The 16730-nt window shown below is 39.6% G+C and overlaps 4 protein-coding genes across 4 annotated transcripts; 3 read left to right on the top strand and 1 right to left on the bottom strand.

Moving 5' to 3' along the window:
• Window positions 1-5680: 5680 nt before the first annotated feature.
• On the top strand, window positions 5681-9353 carry LOC110951098 (endonuclease domain-containing 1 protein-like). Its single transcript, XM_022194018.2, has 2 exons — window positions 5681-5932; window positions 6090-9353. The coding sequence occupies exons 1-2, from the start codon at window positions 5681-5683 to the stop codon at window positions 6678-6680; spliced, it is 843 nt and encodes a 280-aa protein (XP_022049710.2). The 3' UTR covers window positions 6681-9353.
• Window positions 9354-9367: 14 nt separating this feature from the next.
• Window positions 9368-10094, top strand: LOC110951097 (endonuclease domain-containing 1 protein-like). The gene has a single exon (XM_022194017.2). The coding sequence runs from the start codon at window positions 9403-9405 to the stop codon at window positions 9955-9957; it is 555 nt and encodes a 184-aa protein (XP_022049709.1). The 5' UTR covers window positions 9368-9402; the 3' UTR covers window positions 9958-10094.
• Window positions 10095-10984: 890 nt separating this feature from the next.
• Window positions 10985-12232, bottom strand: ufsp1 (UFM1-specific peptidase 1 (non-functional)). The gene has a single exon (XM_022194027.2). It carries the CDS (start codon window positions 11854-11856, stop codon window positions 11119-11121), a length of 738 nt encoding a protein of 245 aa, XP_022049719.2. The 5' UTR covers window positions 11857-12232; the 3' UTR covers window positions 10985-11118.
• Window positions 12233-12646: 414 nt separating this feature from the next.
• LOC110946477 (zona pellucida sperm-binding protein 3-like) lies at window positions 12647-16265 on the top strand. Its single transcript, XM_051944079.1, has 6 exons — window positions 12647-13174; window positions 14328-14455; window positions 14578-14970; window positions 15173-15290; window positions 15401-15492; window positions 15622-16265. Exons 1-6 carry the CDS (start codon window positions 12863-12865, stop codon window positions 15776-15778), a joined length of 1200 nt encoding a protein of 399 aa, XP_051800039.1. The 5' UTR covers window positions 12647-12862; the 3' UTR covers window positions 15779-16265.
• Window positions 16266-16730: the final 465 nt, after the last annotated feature.

The following is a 16730-nucleotide window of genomic DNA, read 5'->3' as shown; positions in this document are numbered from 1 at the left end:
TTTTTTTATTTACAAGCTGAAATTTCCATTAAAAACTTTATTTACAAGTAAACATTGTTTCCAGATTCGAAATGCGCGTAAAAATAAGCCTTTATTTACAACTTAACATTGTTTACAAACTGAAATATCCATTAAATATACTTTTATTGTAAGGAAAACAGACACTAACAACTTAGAATAATGTTATTCACCAGTAATGTTTATAGAATGTAAAAGAAGCAAGTCTAAACAATACTAACACCACAAATGTTAAAGATATCAAAAAATAAAGCAAGAGAATTCCAAAAATTCACGGAGGCCCCCAGTTATATGTGTGCACCCTCAATACTACAACCTTAAAGAAAGATTCTCTGCAAGTAAATATAGTTTTAAGACTTTTATGTTGTCCCAAGATGTGGGTTGTGGATTGAACTGAATTTACCTCAAACTGAATGGTGTACAGTCTGGACAAGGTACAGACAGTGAAGATGGAAGAGGTCATTAACGGCTCAATTTGGTTTCAAAGCCACCAACAAGTTCATCCAGCAGCTGTGTTGGTGTCTCTGCAGTGTTGTATAGTATGGTATGGTGCAGTTATAAAATACTGCTGTTGTAAACAATGCAACTGACACGACAATTAAAACTGACACCTCCATTACTAATAACCCCTGTGTTCATTCCGAAATGTGGAGTTGTGTCTCCAAATGGCCACCAGAGGGCAACAAACACTATTATATTGGCAAATAAGGTATTCCCTTCTTATTTCAGCCTGTTCCTCTCAGTTCCACTTGATCTATCAGAACTCAAATCCTGAATGCCAAAACCTTGGAAAAACTTGCTTTTTTAAATAAAAAATATATTTTAAAAATCCCCTCCCTGCCTCAAAGACAAGTACATAAGCATCCTGACATTCACAACATTTTCACTTTGATTTTCATGTTATGACACAAACTCACATTATTTATTGACTGTATCTAAAGATATCAAAGATACTTAAAACTTAAATTCAGATATTAAATTATACAATATAAAACAGAATAACTTAAATTATATTATTGTATATACTAGGTCATTAAATCAATATGTACCACCTGGAGCTCAACGCTCAGAAGACAGTGGAGATGTGCTGATGCTGTTGTTGCTCCATATTGACACCTGCTGGCTTTAAATTTAAAATTTAAAATTTAATTATATTATATTTTATATATATGTGTGTGTGTGTGTGTGTGTGTGTTATTTATATTAGTGTATTTGTTTAAAACATGTTACAATGGGTAATGGAGGCTCAGATGCAGGAAATGAACAAGTAGACAGATTTGCACCAACAACAAATTTATTCACAGAACCAGGAAGAATACAGAACTACAACCAGAACCGGAACTAGCTGTACAGCTCAGGGTGAACTCAAGTAACCAACCTAGGAGCCTCTAGAGGCAGGAAGACTAATAACAAAACAAACCCAAAAGCTAAGGTTAACCCACTGTTGGTAACACCAAGGCAGGAGAACTGCAGAGCATCCTGCAGCTGATCCCTGTCCTGATGTGGACACGGTTAATCTCCCTGGAGTCTCTGAGGTGGTGGGTGTTGCTTTGCTTTCTGATGGTAAAGAAGCTGATGCTGAGAGTGTTTCTGTGGAGGATCACAGTGTGGGGATCCGTCCTCTCTTCTCTGAGGATAAATTTGGAGATGACAGAGATGATATTGAGGAGGGAGATGAGGAGACAGATTATAGTGATGACTCATCAGATGGCGATAAGATTTCCGACTGAACTTGATTCTGAGAGTCCGTTATCTGAGAGAGTAGATGAGTCTAATCGGGACAATGTGTTTTACAGTGGTGAAGCAAGGCTTGTTTTTTGGTCATATCTTTTATTTTCTTCCTGTTTAAATACTGAAAAGTAATTTTCAACACTTTTGTGGCATTTTTCATTCAGTAAAACTACTTCTCTTTTGTGTCCTATAACTATAAGTCCTGTAACAATAATTTATACTGTGTGGCCATGGTGCAAATTGTATTATATTATCATTATTAAAATATATAATATGTCAGTAAATCTTGCTGACTTCTCACCTTTTTAAAGTTGCAAGATATTAATCTGATTATTTTATACAAGCCAAATGTAATTAAAAGTGTTCTGTAAGTCACTGAGAAACTTTAACTGTAACTTTAATAGTCCAAGAACTACTGAAAACTACCACAAAAATACATATTTAGATGGGATTTAGCAATACAGATGCATATAAGACATAATGGCTCTTAATCTGGTGTCATTTAGACAGCTCATTCAGTTCAGGTCTGAGTTCAGATGTGTGTGTTTAGGATTTTACTGGGCTCTACAGGATTATTAATTATGGAGGTTAGCCATAAAATCACAACAAATCCAAGCATTTAATTGACTCCCTATCAACAAAATGAATGCCCTGAGAAAAAGAAAACAAAATATGCATATAACCCTCTCTATATATATAGTTTTTCCTGCCACATATGGTTCATTACAGCAGGCTCTTTCATAGCAAAGGCAAAAGAAGATATAGAATTAAAGCATGTGCACTAGTTTATCACCTTAAATGACAAAAATGCAGTTAGCACAGAAATAATTCCCAAGATATGTTAAAATATGAACACAGCCTAATAGACAGTGGTGCAAAGACGCATGGCTGCACAGAAACCGTTGGCTTAGATAAGTAAACTCTTCAGCCAATAGGTCCATTCTGAGCCACGGCTGCTTTGCATGCTCAGTCTGTGTCCAACTGTCATTATACTTCACCGCTCTGGTGAAGGCAACACTAATACAAGATGAGAGCTCAAACAGAGCACACATCATTATGGAATTTCTTTATTCATATTGGTGCATGTCAGGCAAGTACGGTGGGGAAATGCACAAGTTAGATTTTCCAGCCACTCCAGATGTGTGAGGATGCATCTGTTTGGCACCTGCATCCTGTCCTTCTCCTTTCTAGTGATGCTCCACCCGGTGAGCGCCACTGTGTCAAACAACTTCAAAGACTGCAGCCATTTTTTCTACATGCAGACACCACCTGCAGGGATCCGAGGGACAAGCCTGAAGAGGATCTGCCAGAAGTATGCTGATAAACTGCGTTACGCCACGTTGTATGACAGCAGTCTCCGCCTTCCTCTGTACTCTGCCTACATCTTTAAGAAGTCGGATGGAAGGAGGAGGATGGACACTCCCTGGATGTACGAGCCTCAGGTAGAGAGCAGCACAGTATTTGGGTATTTATGCGCAATCGTGACACTATGTCTGACAATATTGTACAAACTCTGCTTGTATCAGTATGATTATTACTAAATACCCAGCAACACAAACTGATACAAGTAAACACACTTTTTTGCTTTCTTGTTGAGTGTCAGATTCAAAACTTGATATCACTTCTCTGTGTGTTGGCTAAATGCAGCAGCCAGTTTGCACAGCTTCCAAAATGATTTTGGCCCATAATAACCCAAATGCAAGAAATAATTTGGGCCAAGTACAGTGTGAATGATGCCCCATAAGAAGCCCAAGTACTCTGACCAAAGTGTGGGGGCTGAATCTGAACCAGGTCTGTGTCTTAGCCAAAATTCAGGTCATCCGTAATTGGTCTAAATGTGGCTACATGGGCCAATTCTGAAGCAAAAATGGACTAAATCCACACACACTGTTTACCATTACTGAGCCAAAAGCAGAACACCTCCTAGTGTGTCAATGCTTAGTCTCAAACTGCCTGATTCAGCCGGCTACCTGAGTGATGAATGGACACATGGACCCAAAGGTAACATAATCTAGCACTGGCAAAGCTGAGTAAGGGACTGCTTAATCTTAAAACTATCTGCCGAAGCCAAAGCTGCTGTCTGCAGAAAATAAGCACAAGCATTGACTTTGACAAAGAGACTGGAATATGTTGAATTGAATCTCATGGCAAACAGAAATTGTATTCGAAGCGTTGCATCCGAAGGTCTTCCAGCACTGGTTTAAATGATTTTGAATTCTCAAAATAATAAACATCCATATTTCTTCTATTTCTCTTCCCTACAGTTGGTTTCTGATGATGAGGGTGGCAACATGAGGGCACTTCCCCTGAATGAAGACACACCTCCTCTGATAGAGGACAGCCAGGCTGTGCTGGACGACTACACAGACGCTGTAGAATACAGACGTGGTCCACTAAATCCTGACCTGCACCAAGCAGAGCCAGATGACAAATCCTCCACCTACACTCTGACCAACGTAGTTCCAGTGATCACAGACTTCCTACATACCTCTTGGAACCCCTACATGGATATCATCCGCCGTCGCCTCAACAACTTCTGCCATGGCAAAGCTTTCATGGTGACAGGAGTGACTGTTTCAGGGGCCTCCATCCAGCGCGATAACAGGGACCGCCTCACAATCCCAAAACACCTATGGCTGGCATACTGCTGCCCATGGTTTGACCGGAACTCACCATATGAGGTGAGGTTTATGTTCCCTAGTTACGGGGGCTACGCACTGAATGAACAGACTGGCCACAGCGTGGTGGAAGTACCTCTAAAGACTCTGGAGAGTTTCCTGAAGAACCAGGCAGGCATAGACAGCGACATGACTATTTTCTACAAGGGCTGTGTGTCAGAAAACCCATTCAAGAAGAAGAGGAGAGACCTGACCAGTATCTCAGCATGAAGGGACGTCTTGACCGCTACCATGGGGGAGTTTAAAACTGTGGATATTTTTTTTTTTGATGATGATGATGATGATCTACTTTTTAAATTGTAAATCTAATTTCTCTATTGACAATGTATTAGATCATAAACACATTACGTTAAAAGAACAATGCATCATGCTGCATTTGTTGTTTGTTTTTTGTCTACTTTGTGCTGCATTTATAATACTCTTCATCTACATTTTCATGGCTGCTGAATAAAAAAATAATGAACGAAATATTATCAAAGTAATGTTATTATCCTGCAGTGCCATTGCAAGTTGTAATTTTGGAAGTTAATTTCAAATGTTGCACCAAAAAGTCTTTATAAGAGATGAGTCTTTGAAAAAAATCAGCAACAACTAAGAAGTTTCTAAAGCTATATACAGTCATAACAGTCTTGATAGTTGCACTGTTGCAGTTTAGTCAAATACAATGTGGGGCCACTTAAACTGAGAGCCGACGCTTATGCTCGGAACAATGTTTACCTGGATACAAATTTTTAAAACATCCTACACTATTTGTTTTTAGCCTCATATCATCTGAGGTTCTGGATATATAAAACTAGTTCAAATACTATGTGTCAACGACAGCTGCACCTAAACATGTAGTCAGTCAGATGTTAACCCATCTTTGACTCTTCTATGTCTTGTAAACTGAAGAATAAGTAGTTCACTCCCTAATCATTACAGCAAACTACAGAGGTAAGACGACCTTTTTCTATCTTCTTCCTCACCTATTAGAAACATACTAAAGTGTTTGCTAATTTCGATTTCATGGACATGCTCCTCTAGCTGTGGGTGGATCTGCTGAGGTGTAAAAAGTGCATTGCTTTGCATACTGGGTCCTGATTACAAAGAGAGCAGAGTGTGAAACCTGTGTCAGCATTTTGAACTGAGCTCCACCGGCAGATCCAGAGAATCATTTGTAGACGACCTTAGAAATAGACTTGACGCACCAGAGTGACAGACACCTCCTAATTATGGCATTTTGGGTACAGATAGGATCCCTGCTTGTCATTATAATGTCAGCAGCAGTAAGAGGGAGAGTGGAAAAAGAGCTGTCTCCAGAGTGCAGAGAATTCCTCTACAGGGGAACACCACCGACAGGACTGGAACACCACTACCTGCAGTTCATTTGCCAGCGTTACAACAAGAAGGCCCGCTACGTGACTCTGTACAACACCGAGGACCACATACCGATCTACTCTGCCTACATCTTTAAACGCTCAGACGGGGAGAAATGTGTGGATGTTCCATGGATGTATGAACCTCAGGTAAAAGAAATTATGGCATGTTTGCAGCAGTGCATCACCCAGAAAAATTTTGTAATGAGATGTTTGTATTCAGAATCTTCACTTTATTCAGATGTTGTGTAATCATATCCAGACATGCTCATTCTGTTTTTTGTTGTGGGTCTGTCTCTCTGCATAGCTATCCACCTCATCTGACACAGATGAGATGCAGCCTTTTCCGCGTGGTTACATGCACATGAACTTTGAAGACGCCCAAGCTGTTCTGGACGACTATACGAATGCCATCCTTTACGAGCGGGGCACCCTCAACCCGGACGAGCACCAGGACGAACCTGACGACAAGGCCTCCACCTACACCCTCACCAACGTCGTACCCATGGTGCCCAACCTCAACAACAGAGTCTGGAACAAACAGGAGCACATCATCCGCCAACGGCTTAACAACTACTGCCACGGAACAGCTTACATCGTCACTGGCGTCACCACCTCGGGGAAGATGATCCGCCGGGAAAACATGAAACGCATTGCGGTTCCCACCTACCTGTGGTCGGCTTATTGCTGCGCTAACTACGACCACAACACACCTTATAATGAGCGCTACAGGTTCCCATCTTTTGCCCACTATGGCCTCAATGAGGAAGAAAACAACGGGGTGATGGAAATGTCCGTCCAGAAGCTTGAAGAGTTCCTCAAGAAGACCACCTTTGTTAACCAGAACTTTCAGATCTTTGCGGGTGACTGTGTGCCACCAGCATCCGGTATAAAGTAGCCACGTGATATGTAAGAAGAAATGCCCAGGTGTTACTGATATCACTAAAAATAGCTGCATCTACTTGAGCCATGACAGTGAGCCAACATGCACAGTATCAGGAGCCATAAACTAAGGCAGCTAAATGGAAATTAGCCATAATTCATTTTATTACCTACATCTGTGCATTTTCTACTGTGGCATGATAATGTGTCTGCTGTGAAAGAGGTATAAAACCTCCAGACCATTTTCATTGGAGACATCATTACTGTGACACTCTGATGTCTCAGAACTGGATCAAGAGAAATGCTAAAGCTGGAAATTGAGAGTGTTTTCTACTTATTCTCAACAACCGCATTGGGAGGTGAAGTGAAAAGTTGGCCATTACACAGAAAGGATAGAACTTGTTTGTCTTATGTTTGTTCTCTCCTCCTTTTCCTCCTTTTATCCTACAAGTGTCTTCTCAACTGTAAAACTGTCTGGCTTAATTAAACACAGTTGTCTTTAATGATATCAGTAACAGCTGGTAAGACATGTCAAAATGCCTGCTGTGAAAAAGGTCAATGAGAAGACATTACATTCAGTGTAGCAAAATGTACCTTCTTTGTCTATTTTGCAGTAAAAAAAAAAATACTACATGAAACTGTCGTTGAAGTTTTATTTCTGACATATTCAGGAAGAACATTTATTCTGCTTCATTCTCATGATAACTCAGAATATTTTCATGTGGGATCCATTAAAAAAAGAATTCCAAAAAGTAAAAGGCCTCTTTGTATTGATTTTATCTGTTTTCTACTGCAGGAACTTGGGAGCTGTTTAGAATGGCTGAAACCTCTTTTAAGGTGTTTTTAAGGGGAGAAAAAGTATCTGTACCAGGGCAGGTTCTTCTCAATGTCTTCGGCAGCAGCAGCTGTATCCATCTTCAAAGTAAATAGGCCAACATAACACTTCTTCATTGTTCTGTTTCCTACATGCTCATAGAACCGGGAGTCAACAGTTGTAGTTGTAGACAGCTACACTGTAATAGAAACAGAAAGACTAAAGAGCCGACTATGGTTCCATTCTTGTCAACATTCGCACCACCTTGCAGCTTCTTTAAGTTGCTGCAATAGAAATCTGTCTTATATTCTCACCTTAAACTTCTATCCCACCTATGTTATGGATCTCACATTATATGAAACTGGAAGACAAGCAAGTGGCACAAGAAGAACTAAATAACCAAACTTATAGAAAGGGGAAGACAGGCTGGCAGAGGAGCACATTAAAGTTGATTCCAGAGTTCCAGTGAGATTCAAAACTTAGTCCAGTAACAAATCCAGGTAAAAACTATTAAAACATGCATCCATAAAGTAAATTAAAGCACAAGAAATCAACACAAGACAAAGACAGTAAATAGCATCAACCAAGATACACGAGAAAAGAGGCTTTCAGTGTAACACAAGAGATAACTAAACTAAAACATAAGAATGCAACAGCAATTTTAGCAGAATTTGCAGCTGTTTTTGTCTATACAATGGATAAAAAAACAAGTACACATACTGTGGCAAAAGAGAGCTCAAAGATGGTCTGTAGATATTCTATATGTCCTTTTGAAAACAGAGGACTGCTGTGGTCTATGTAAAAAGCAGACTTTCTGTAATCTGACGGATAGATTTCTTGTGTAAAATATTCAATTTCTCCTGAACTTGCCTTTGTTAAATCTCTTTCAGTCTCATTTTTACCCTTGAATCTTCTCTCAACTTAAAGAAACCAAAAAAAAAACAACCTTGAATGCAATTATTCCATCACTGAGTGTATTTTTTTCTCTTTACCATTCAATATAATAAAATACTCTGAACGACTGATAACATTCACGACTTTGGAGCTGCTGCTACGACACTTGTGACGATTTGAATAAATGGAAAATACTTTACAATGGGAGACCAGTTCGATTGACGGTCGGAAGGGAAATGCTGAGGGCGATAGAGTTGGACTGAGGCTGCAGTTGTTACAAAACAGTGGAAGGAATACTAGCAGGAGCAGAGAGGTTTAAAAGGGCGTAAAAGACTGAGAGAATAGAGCTGCAGTGATGATACCTACATCTGCAAACGGTGCCTTAGCCCTGGCAGCTGTTCTGATCGGTGTGTTGCTAATGGAGGCCAAAGCTGGGGTGGTTGGAGATTTTAACCATGTGGAACGCTGCAAGGACTCTCTGTACATGGGCACTCCACCCCGAGGATACCTCAGCAACTCCTTTAAGAAGATCTGCCAGAGGTACGAGGACAAACCCCGGTACGTCACCCTGTACGACTCCCACAGACACATCCCCATCTACTCTGCATACACATTCAAGAAGTCCGACGGGGAGAAGAAGGTGGACTTCCCTTGGATGTTTGAGCCTCAGGTTAGTGTCAGTTTAGAGTGATTGAAAGTCTGCCTGTCACTCAAAAATCAAGCTTGTTTTACCTCGAAATATGTCACAGACTCATAATTTACTATATTTATTTGTATGCATTCATCAAGAGTTTCAATCTTTGTACACATAATACAAATATCAATATATTTTGAGTTCAAAGAGTTCAAGCGACTTTGCTACGGGGCAACAATGTAAATGTGAGATACGCTATTTTATTGCTGTGAATGGCGTTTCAGTGACACGGTGTCGTCTTTGCCATTTACTACCATAGTTATGCAAAGTTTCAGCAACACTGTCCCTGTTTCTTCTCTCCTTTTATAGTTGGCCTCAGAGAAGAGCAGCAGCAACATGGAGCCCTTCCCCCAGTCTGCCAGTATGCATATGAACTTTGAGGACACCCAGGCGGTCCTGGAGGACTACGCCGACGTGGTCCAGTACGAACGCGGCCAACTCAATCCCGACGAGCACCAGGCCGACCCTCTAGACAAAGCCTCCACCTACAGCTTGACCAATGTGGTGCCTCAGATCAGGGAGTTCAACTTGGGTCCCTGGACCGAACACCAGGACCTCATCCGCAAACGCCTCAACAACTACTGCCGCGGCAAAGCCTTCGTGGTCACCGGGGTCACCACTTCGGGCCACACCATACGTCGCAACAACCTGGACCGGGTGGCCGTACCGGAGTACGTGTGGTCAGCCTACTGCTGCATCGAGTTCGACCAGAATGCCCCGTACTTTGTGCGCTACAAGTTCCCCGTATTTGGAGCTTATGGGTTGAATGATCGCATCAACAACCACATGGTAGAAGTTCCTCTCAAAAATCTGGAGAAATTCCTCAAGGGAAGGATGGATGTGGACAAGAACTTCCAGATTTTCTATAATGATTGTGTGCCAGAGAGCTGAGAGAGAGAGTTTAAAATGAGTTAGAGATCCAGCACTTGACTGCAGAAAGGTTTAATGTTCTTGCAGTTTGAATATGCATAGAAATAAGATGTGCTGTGAATTTAGATGTATTGCAAGAAATAAAAATTGAGTCTGTCTTTTCTTGATTCATCTTTGAGTCTGTAAAATCTCAGGAATAACTTTTTAAAAGTTAATCATAATATCCCAGAATCTGAAGCAGACATTTGCAAATTGCTTTTATCAGAACAATAGAAAACAAAACAAACAAAAAAGAGAACAGATCTTCACGCTGAAGTAGCTGAAATAACATAATTATTGGCACTTTTCATTAAAAAATTACTACAATTCTAGTAAAACTATGTACTATTTTTCACTCTAAAAGTTTACTTTTTATTTATAAATTTTATTGATTTTTGAAATGCACAAATATATAAATAAAAATAGCCATTGAATTTACTTGCCTAATGTGTACCATTAAAAAATTTAACTCTATATAACACAAAAATATATCCATTGTTTTTAGATTTACATATTTTTTTCATCAACATATTGTTAAAATATATTCTTAAATATGGCATAATTTTGCAAATATTGAAATATACAAATATAAAGCATTATATTTAACATTAATACTTTCAATATTTTTCTAAAATAAAATGATGATGCTATATAAAAGAATTATTACTACCAAAATCAAGCAAAATTGGCTGGATTTTGGTAGATTTTTTTTGGTGAATGTTCTTGAAGAATATATTAAAAGCTTTACAGATATATATGTAGCCACTTTAGATATTTTTAGGATTTTTTAGGAGATTTTTACTCATTTTTGAAAATATTTACAAGAATTTTCTTGCCATTTTTTTCTTTTCAAAAACCTTTAAGCGAAACTTTGAAGGAATTATTGGAATTTTCTTCCTGAAAGTTCTGCACATTTTCAGAAATTTGGGGAATTGTTTTTTGCTGAATTTTTGGATTTTTTTTAGACAAGGAAACAATATTTTTTGGTGCCTGTAAATAAACAGAAGAGGAAGGTTAATATACTTTAATGAGTTTAACCACAGGATGGCACTGCAGCTAAATAAAACAAAGCACTTTGCACAATTTCTTCTCATTCATCCACATGAATAATAATCATTCTGGAGACCTGGAATAGAAATAGATCTATTTTATTCCCTTTGCAGCAGTCTGAGGCATACAGAGATTATAGAACGAAGACTGATCCAGAGATGAAACTCTTTTCCACGCCACCCACCCTCTCTTCTGCAGCTCCATCCTCTCCAGCTCACATCCATAATAGTGAGGGTCTACGATGAGCAGGTAGCTCCCCTTATCTCCGGTCCACACCCCTAGTATCCCCTTAGAGGAGTTGTCCCTGTCCCCTCCCATCATGACTGGAGACCCATGCTTCTCAAAGTGTTGATGGAGCTCCTCCACTGCAACCTTCTCCAGCTCAATCCCTCCACCTCTCACATGCACCAGCTTGCAGGGGATGTCGTAGAAGTAGTCAAGAACCAGGGAGGCTTCAAATGTGCCGATCCACTCCCTGGAGCCTGAGAAGGAGCCTGGCTTGTCCCCCATGGTAACCAGGGCTTGCTGGATCTCTGGGAGGCTCGGTGCAGGCTTGCACTGGTTCCGGCTGAGGCAAAGCCAGGAGGCCATAGTCTGGATGGTGCGATAGCCGCATCCCCAACCTCTGTCATCACATCCATCACAGCCGTAGTGGAAGTACAGATAGTCTCCTCTGATCTGGGAGCATTTCACAGGATCTGAGGGTGGGTTAGGAAGACCGGAGTGTATATTCTTTAACAAGGTTTGAATCTGGTGCGCAGTTTTCCCCTCTCCTGCGCCACTTCCGCCCCAGTCGATCCTCTCGTCTGAAGCTTCGACCTTTTTATCCATTTTTACAACATGTTTCCACAGATAAGTCACTCTCAACCTCCTGTGAATTCAGACACTGTCCCAGCTGTGTGCAACACGGACTACTCACCCGACGGCCACCTGGTGCAACTGCAATAACAGTCCTGACGGCACACTTACAGTAATGATTCAGTTCCGCCTTTTGCATTGGTCCCGGTGATGCTTTCAGGAGCGTTTTCTTGAGCTTTTTGTTGTTGTTGTTTCAGTATAAAATTCAGCCTCAAAATTTTGTTTACAGTGAATTTTTTGGGGGGGATAGTAAACTTAGTTTGGTTGGAAATGGCATAAACAAGTGACAAAATTAGAGCTACAGATCTCAGGGATCAATGTTAGCCATTTTTCTATATATTCAAAAATAAAAAATAACGGCAATAAACAACATAATATTCATCTAGCAAATAAACAACATAATATTCATCTAAAAAATAAACAAATAAGCAAATAAACAAATAAAGCAACCGGAAAAAGCTAGAAAATACATCATTACCTCATGACACAATGTCTGGAAATGTATTTATGTAATTTCCATACAGAAGAAATACAAATTTGGCATGTATATGAATTATTTTGGGCTCATTTTGTCAAAAAGTCAATATAGGCCACAGTACTTGATGCAACAACATGTCTCAATCCTATATTCCTTATGTGTACATTTCTATATGTATACTCATGATGTGATTTCTATATGTATATGTCTTATGTCGTATGTCTTATGTGTGTGTGTATATATATATATATATATATATATATATATATATATATATATATATATTCTTTCTTTCTTTCTTTTGCTTCTTTCATGCCTCATTTGCTTCCAGCTGCTGTATCATATAAATTTTCGCAGTGAGGGATCAACAGCGACATATCATTTCTGAAGCTTTCTGAATTACAAAGTTTTTGTGAGTCTTTGAATGCAACAAAGCCCAGAGCGCAATAAAACACACCTGCACTAATTAATTAGCCTCTATCTTGTCTTATTTCTTCAATAATGGCTTCCTGGATAAAATGTGGGGATGTGGCCCTCTTTTCCATCATTTTTCTGTCTTTTTCTGGTGTTTCTTTCGCTGAAATTAAGGACGTGGAAACTCGGGAGAGTCTCGATATTCAGTGCGGTGAAGTCAAAATGAGAATAACCGTGAAGCGACAGTTTTTCCAGGACAGAGGTGTTCCGTTCAAACCCGAGTATCTTCGACTTGGAGGTAACCTGACTCGGAAAGAGTCCTGCGGCCCGAAGGGACCGCTGTCTGACGGTGAAATGGTCATTTCTGCTGGGCTGCAGGAATGTGGCACCGAGTCTCATGTAAGGAAAGAATGTGGGAAAGTCACACAGGCGGTCAGGCTCATGTTTGTCTGGTGCTAAAAGATGTTTAAAAGAGTTTAAAGCCAGCTGTCAGTCATGAAACAATTTGCTAACACTGTTGGACTGAACTTCAAATGAGTGTAGAGGGAAAAAAATCGCATTTATTTGCCTAATTTATCATGATTTTTTTTTATTGCAGCACTAAAAATGATGGATACAGTTACGTACTAAATTATTCGTGCCTATTTTTTTTGACTAGTAGGTTTCTTCTGGCTAATAATGGCATAAACAAGAGACAAGACTATTAGTAGAGATGTTAATGATGCATTTTTAACTATTTCTATAACCAAACATGTCACGTTAAATTATGTACATTCCTTTAAATTGTCTCAGATATTTAAAAAAAAAATGCAGTTTCTATCCAATTCTACATAGTGCTGGTCACATCTACAGCGTACTAAAACATGCATATAAGCTGTAGTAGTTCTCTAGTCACTTACTAGTTAATTGCAAGTCATTACTAAAAGTTAATACCCTGGTAACCATAAAACCATGCAGTTAAGCCAAGCGTTTTATGAGGTTAAAATCATATTTTAACCCTTGTGTCATCCTGCGGGTCAGAATTGACCCGTTTTACAGTTTGAAAATGTGCGGGGGGGGGATTCACAGGGAAACTTCTGATGTTAACATTTTCAACATTTTGGGAAATCTTTGAACATTTTTTGGTGAAAAAAAAGAAATGTTAAAATGTTAAAAAGAACATTCATCCAAAAACCCAACCAAAATCCAGTAAAATTTGCTGGATTTTGGCTGATTGTTATGTGAATGTTCTTAAAGAATACATTAGAAGTTTAACTGATATATATGGAATCACTTTAGATATTTTTAGGATCTTTTTGAAGATGTTTACTAATTTTTGAAAATATTTACAAGAATTTTCTTGCCAAATTTTGTTTTTTTTTTAAAATAATTTTTTAAGGGAAACTTTTAAGGAATTACTGAATTTTTTTCTTCAAGGTTTTGCAAATTTTCGGAAATATAGGGATTTTTTTTTTTTTTTTACTGACCTTTTGGATTTTTTTCAGACAAAGAAGCAATCTTTTATGCTTCCGGTAAATGAGAACAACATTCCTTTGTGATTACTGTGTTCCAGGTTCACAGTGAGTGGCTTGTGTATTCCAACAAGCTGCACCTGCTTTCTGCTGTGCTTCATACTTCTACAGGCAGCGTCATAATTAAAGGGGCGACTACCATCATACCTGTTGAGTGTCACTATAAGAGGTGAGGCTGATGCTGTAATATTGTATTTTCTTTTGGGGGGGGAGCAAAGTCAAAGGTTGTATTAGGCTGTCATCAATTCTCTGTAATTGTCTAACAAGTGTCTTTTTTCTGTGTGAGTACAGAAAGCAGAAAGTCACAATGGGGCTGTTATCCCCTACCTGGGTACCGCTGACATCCACGATTAATGTCTTTGGCTTTCTGCGCTTCTCCCTACGTTTCATGACAGGTCAAACTACCATGTTGCTGAATCTGAACTGTATCAGTGTAAGATTTCTCTGTAATATTGTTTCTAACTGGAGTACGTATTCAAATATCATGTCTGTCTGTTCCTACTCAGATGGTTGCACCTCTCGGCGTAGTCCTTTAGTGTACCAGCAGGGGGAAGCAGTGTTTTTGGAGGCCAGTGTGGATGCCCCACTACACCCTCCTCTCACTATATATGTGGACTCTTGTGTGGCTACTCTGAAGCCTGACCATCTCTCCTTGCCAAGCTACAAGTTTCTCACCAAGCATGGGTCAGTATTTCCTCCCATCCTCAGTGTATGACGCAAAACTCACATCACAACAACACGACGGTGCTTAATGTAGGGATTCAAGTGCCAGATTAAATCTACTGAATAGATCCTTGGTTTTCTTCCAACATTATTCTGACTAAATCATGTCTAAATCTGATGCAGTTCATGTGAACCTCTCATCAGTGATGCTCCTCCATTGCAGATGTCTTGTGGACAGTTTACTGCCAGGCTCTCCATCTAAATTCTTCCCAAGGGAACAAAATAACAGACTGTGCTTCAGCGTCCAAGCCTTCCAGTTCAACCAGAAGTCAGGGGAGCAGGTAAAAACACCTACATGAACAGGAGCTGATTCAGGAGCATTTCACATAATAGTTTTTGTAATCGTTGCATTGAACCTTGGCTCAAATATGGCTTCATTTTCTTTTTCTAGATGTTCATCAGCTGCCATCTTAAGGCCACTCTGACACAAAACTCGCACACCCACCTCGATAAAGCCTGCTTCTTCCATAGACCTTCATTCAGGTGAGGCTGCTAACTAAGTAAACATCCAGTTTTAAACCACCATGATTTGGTTTATCCTGTCACGTGTATATTTTTAGGCTGCAGCTTTCCAGCTTGGGCATATTATCAGGGTGTTTCTCTGTCATTCAGCTGGCGTGCCACAGAGGGAGACAGTTCTCTTTGTGAGTGCTGTGACTCTGTTGACTGCTCTGGAATGACTGCAGAGAATAGAAGTGGCCACGCTGGACCCACAACTCAACCAGAGACAGGTTGTTCAGCCTTTTACAAGCCTACACAATGTTGCTGAATGCAAATGACGATGGCTAAGCTGTTAAAATGTAAATGTTTTTTTTTGACAGAAAACAAGCTCGATGCTTACAAGACAGTTGGGCCACTTTACACCCTGAAACGCTCCCTGTGGGGGGGGCGTCTGATAGTCAGTCACTAAAGAGACCTCCATCTTTACAATTAGGTGGGTACAAGGACTGTCGCTGTTTAAATAATGCATCCATCGCATAATGTCTTTCCCATGATTCAGAGTAGATATTGGACTCTAACCCATCCGGAAAATTGTATCACTGACTCGTACTGATTTATTCGTGGATGCTTCGACAAAATTCAGTCAAACTCTTTAAAAATGGAACTTATTTTTTTGTTTACCTTCGATCCTGGAGGCTGCTAACACCTGTACTTTTCTGTAGCCATCAAAAACTCTCCTTACTTGTGACAACAGACAGAAAATGTTGGCAGAAGAGATGACATTGTCAGAATGTTCCAAGTGCCAACTTTGAATAAACCAGTGCAAAGAGGAGCTCGTTTTCTCTGGCGTGAGACACATTTATCTCAAATTGTGTCCATTTTAATGATGCTAATTTAGTAAATTTACAAAATCTCTACTACAGTTTCGTGCTGCAAGCTGTCTGAACTCTCTCTCGACTTGAAGTAGAATGTGTGTGTGCCAACGCAATAACTAAAGATGCTTCTTCTAGGATTGATTTAATTTTTGTACATTATACTATAAGCTATAATTTGACTTAAGATGATAAGTTACTGTAATCTATGTAGCCTCTTCTTCAGTTTTTAGCTACGGCTACACTTGAGATGACCAAAATCCTGCAGTGATTTACAGCATATCCTATTTGAAATGTGTCATCTAGGCAGGTCAGTTTATCACATCATGACTAACGAATAGGTAGTTTTTGCATTCAGCCATGAAAACTGAAATGACTGGCATAATAATAAGCCTATGAGGAATGTCC

This window comes from Acanthochromis polyacanthus, chromosome 23 (assembly GCF_021347895.1).
Source record: "Acanthochromis polyacanthus isolate Apoly-LR-REF ecotype Palm Island chromosome 23, KAUST_Apoly_ChrSc, whole genome shotgun sequence".
Classification (NCBI taxonomy): Eukaryota; Metazoa; Chordata; class Actinopteri; family Pomacentridae; genus Acanthochromis; species Acanthochromis polyacanthus.
The sequence above is the reverse complement of the archived record's forward strand: the minus strand, read 5'-3'. Positions and strand labels throughout refer to the sequence as shown.

Coding starts and splice junctions, on each gene's coding strand:
- ufsp1 (XM_022194027.2), bottom strand. CDS start 11,856: ATGGATAAAAAGGTCGAAGCTTCAGACGAGAGGATCGACTGGGGCGGA.
- LOC110946477 (XM_051944079.1), top strand. CDS start 12,863: ATGGCTTCCTGGATAAAATGTGGGGATGTGGCCCTCTTTTCCATCATT. Junction 13,175..14,327: donor AATGTGGCACCGAGTCTCAT/GTAAGGAAAGAA, acceptor ACTGTGTTCCAG/GTTCACAGTGAGTGGCTTGT. Junction 15,291..15,400: donor ACCAGAAGTCAGGGGAGCAG/GTAAAAACACCT, acceptor TTCTTTTTCTAG/ATGTTCATCAGCTGCCATCT.
- LOC110951098 (XM_022194018.2), top strand. CDS start 5,681: ATGTCAGCAGCAGTAAGAGGGAGAGTGGAAAAAGAGCTGTCTCCAGAG. Junction 5,933..6,089: donor CATGGATGTATGAACCTCAG/GTAAAAGAAATT, acceptor CTCTCTGCATAG/CTATCCACCTCATCTGACAC.
- LOC110951097 (XM_022194017.2), top strand. CDS start 9,403: ATGGAGCCCTTCCCCCAGTCTGCCAGTATGCATATGAACTTTGAGGAC.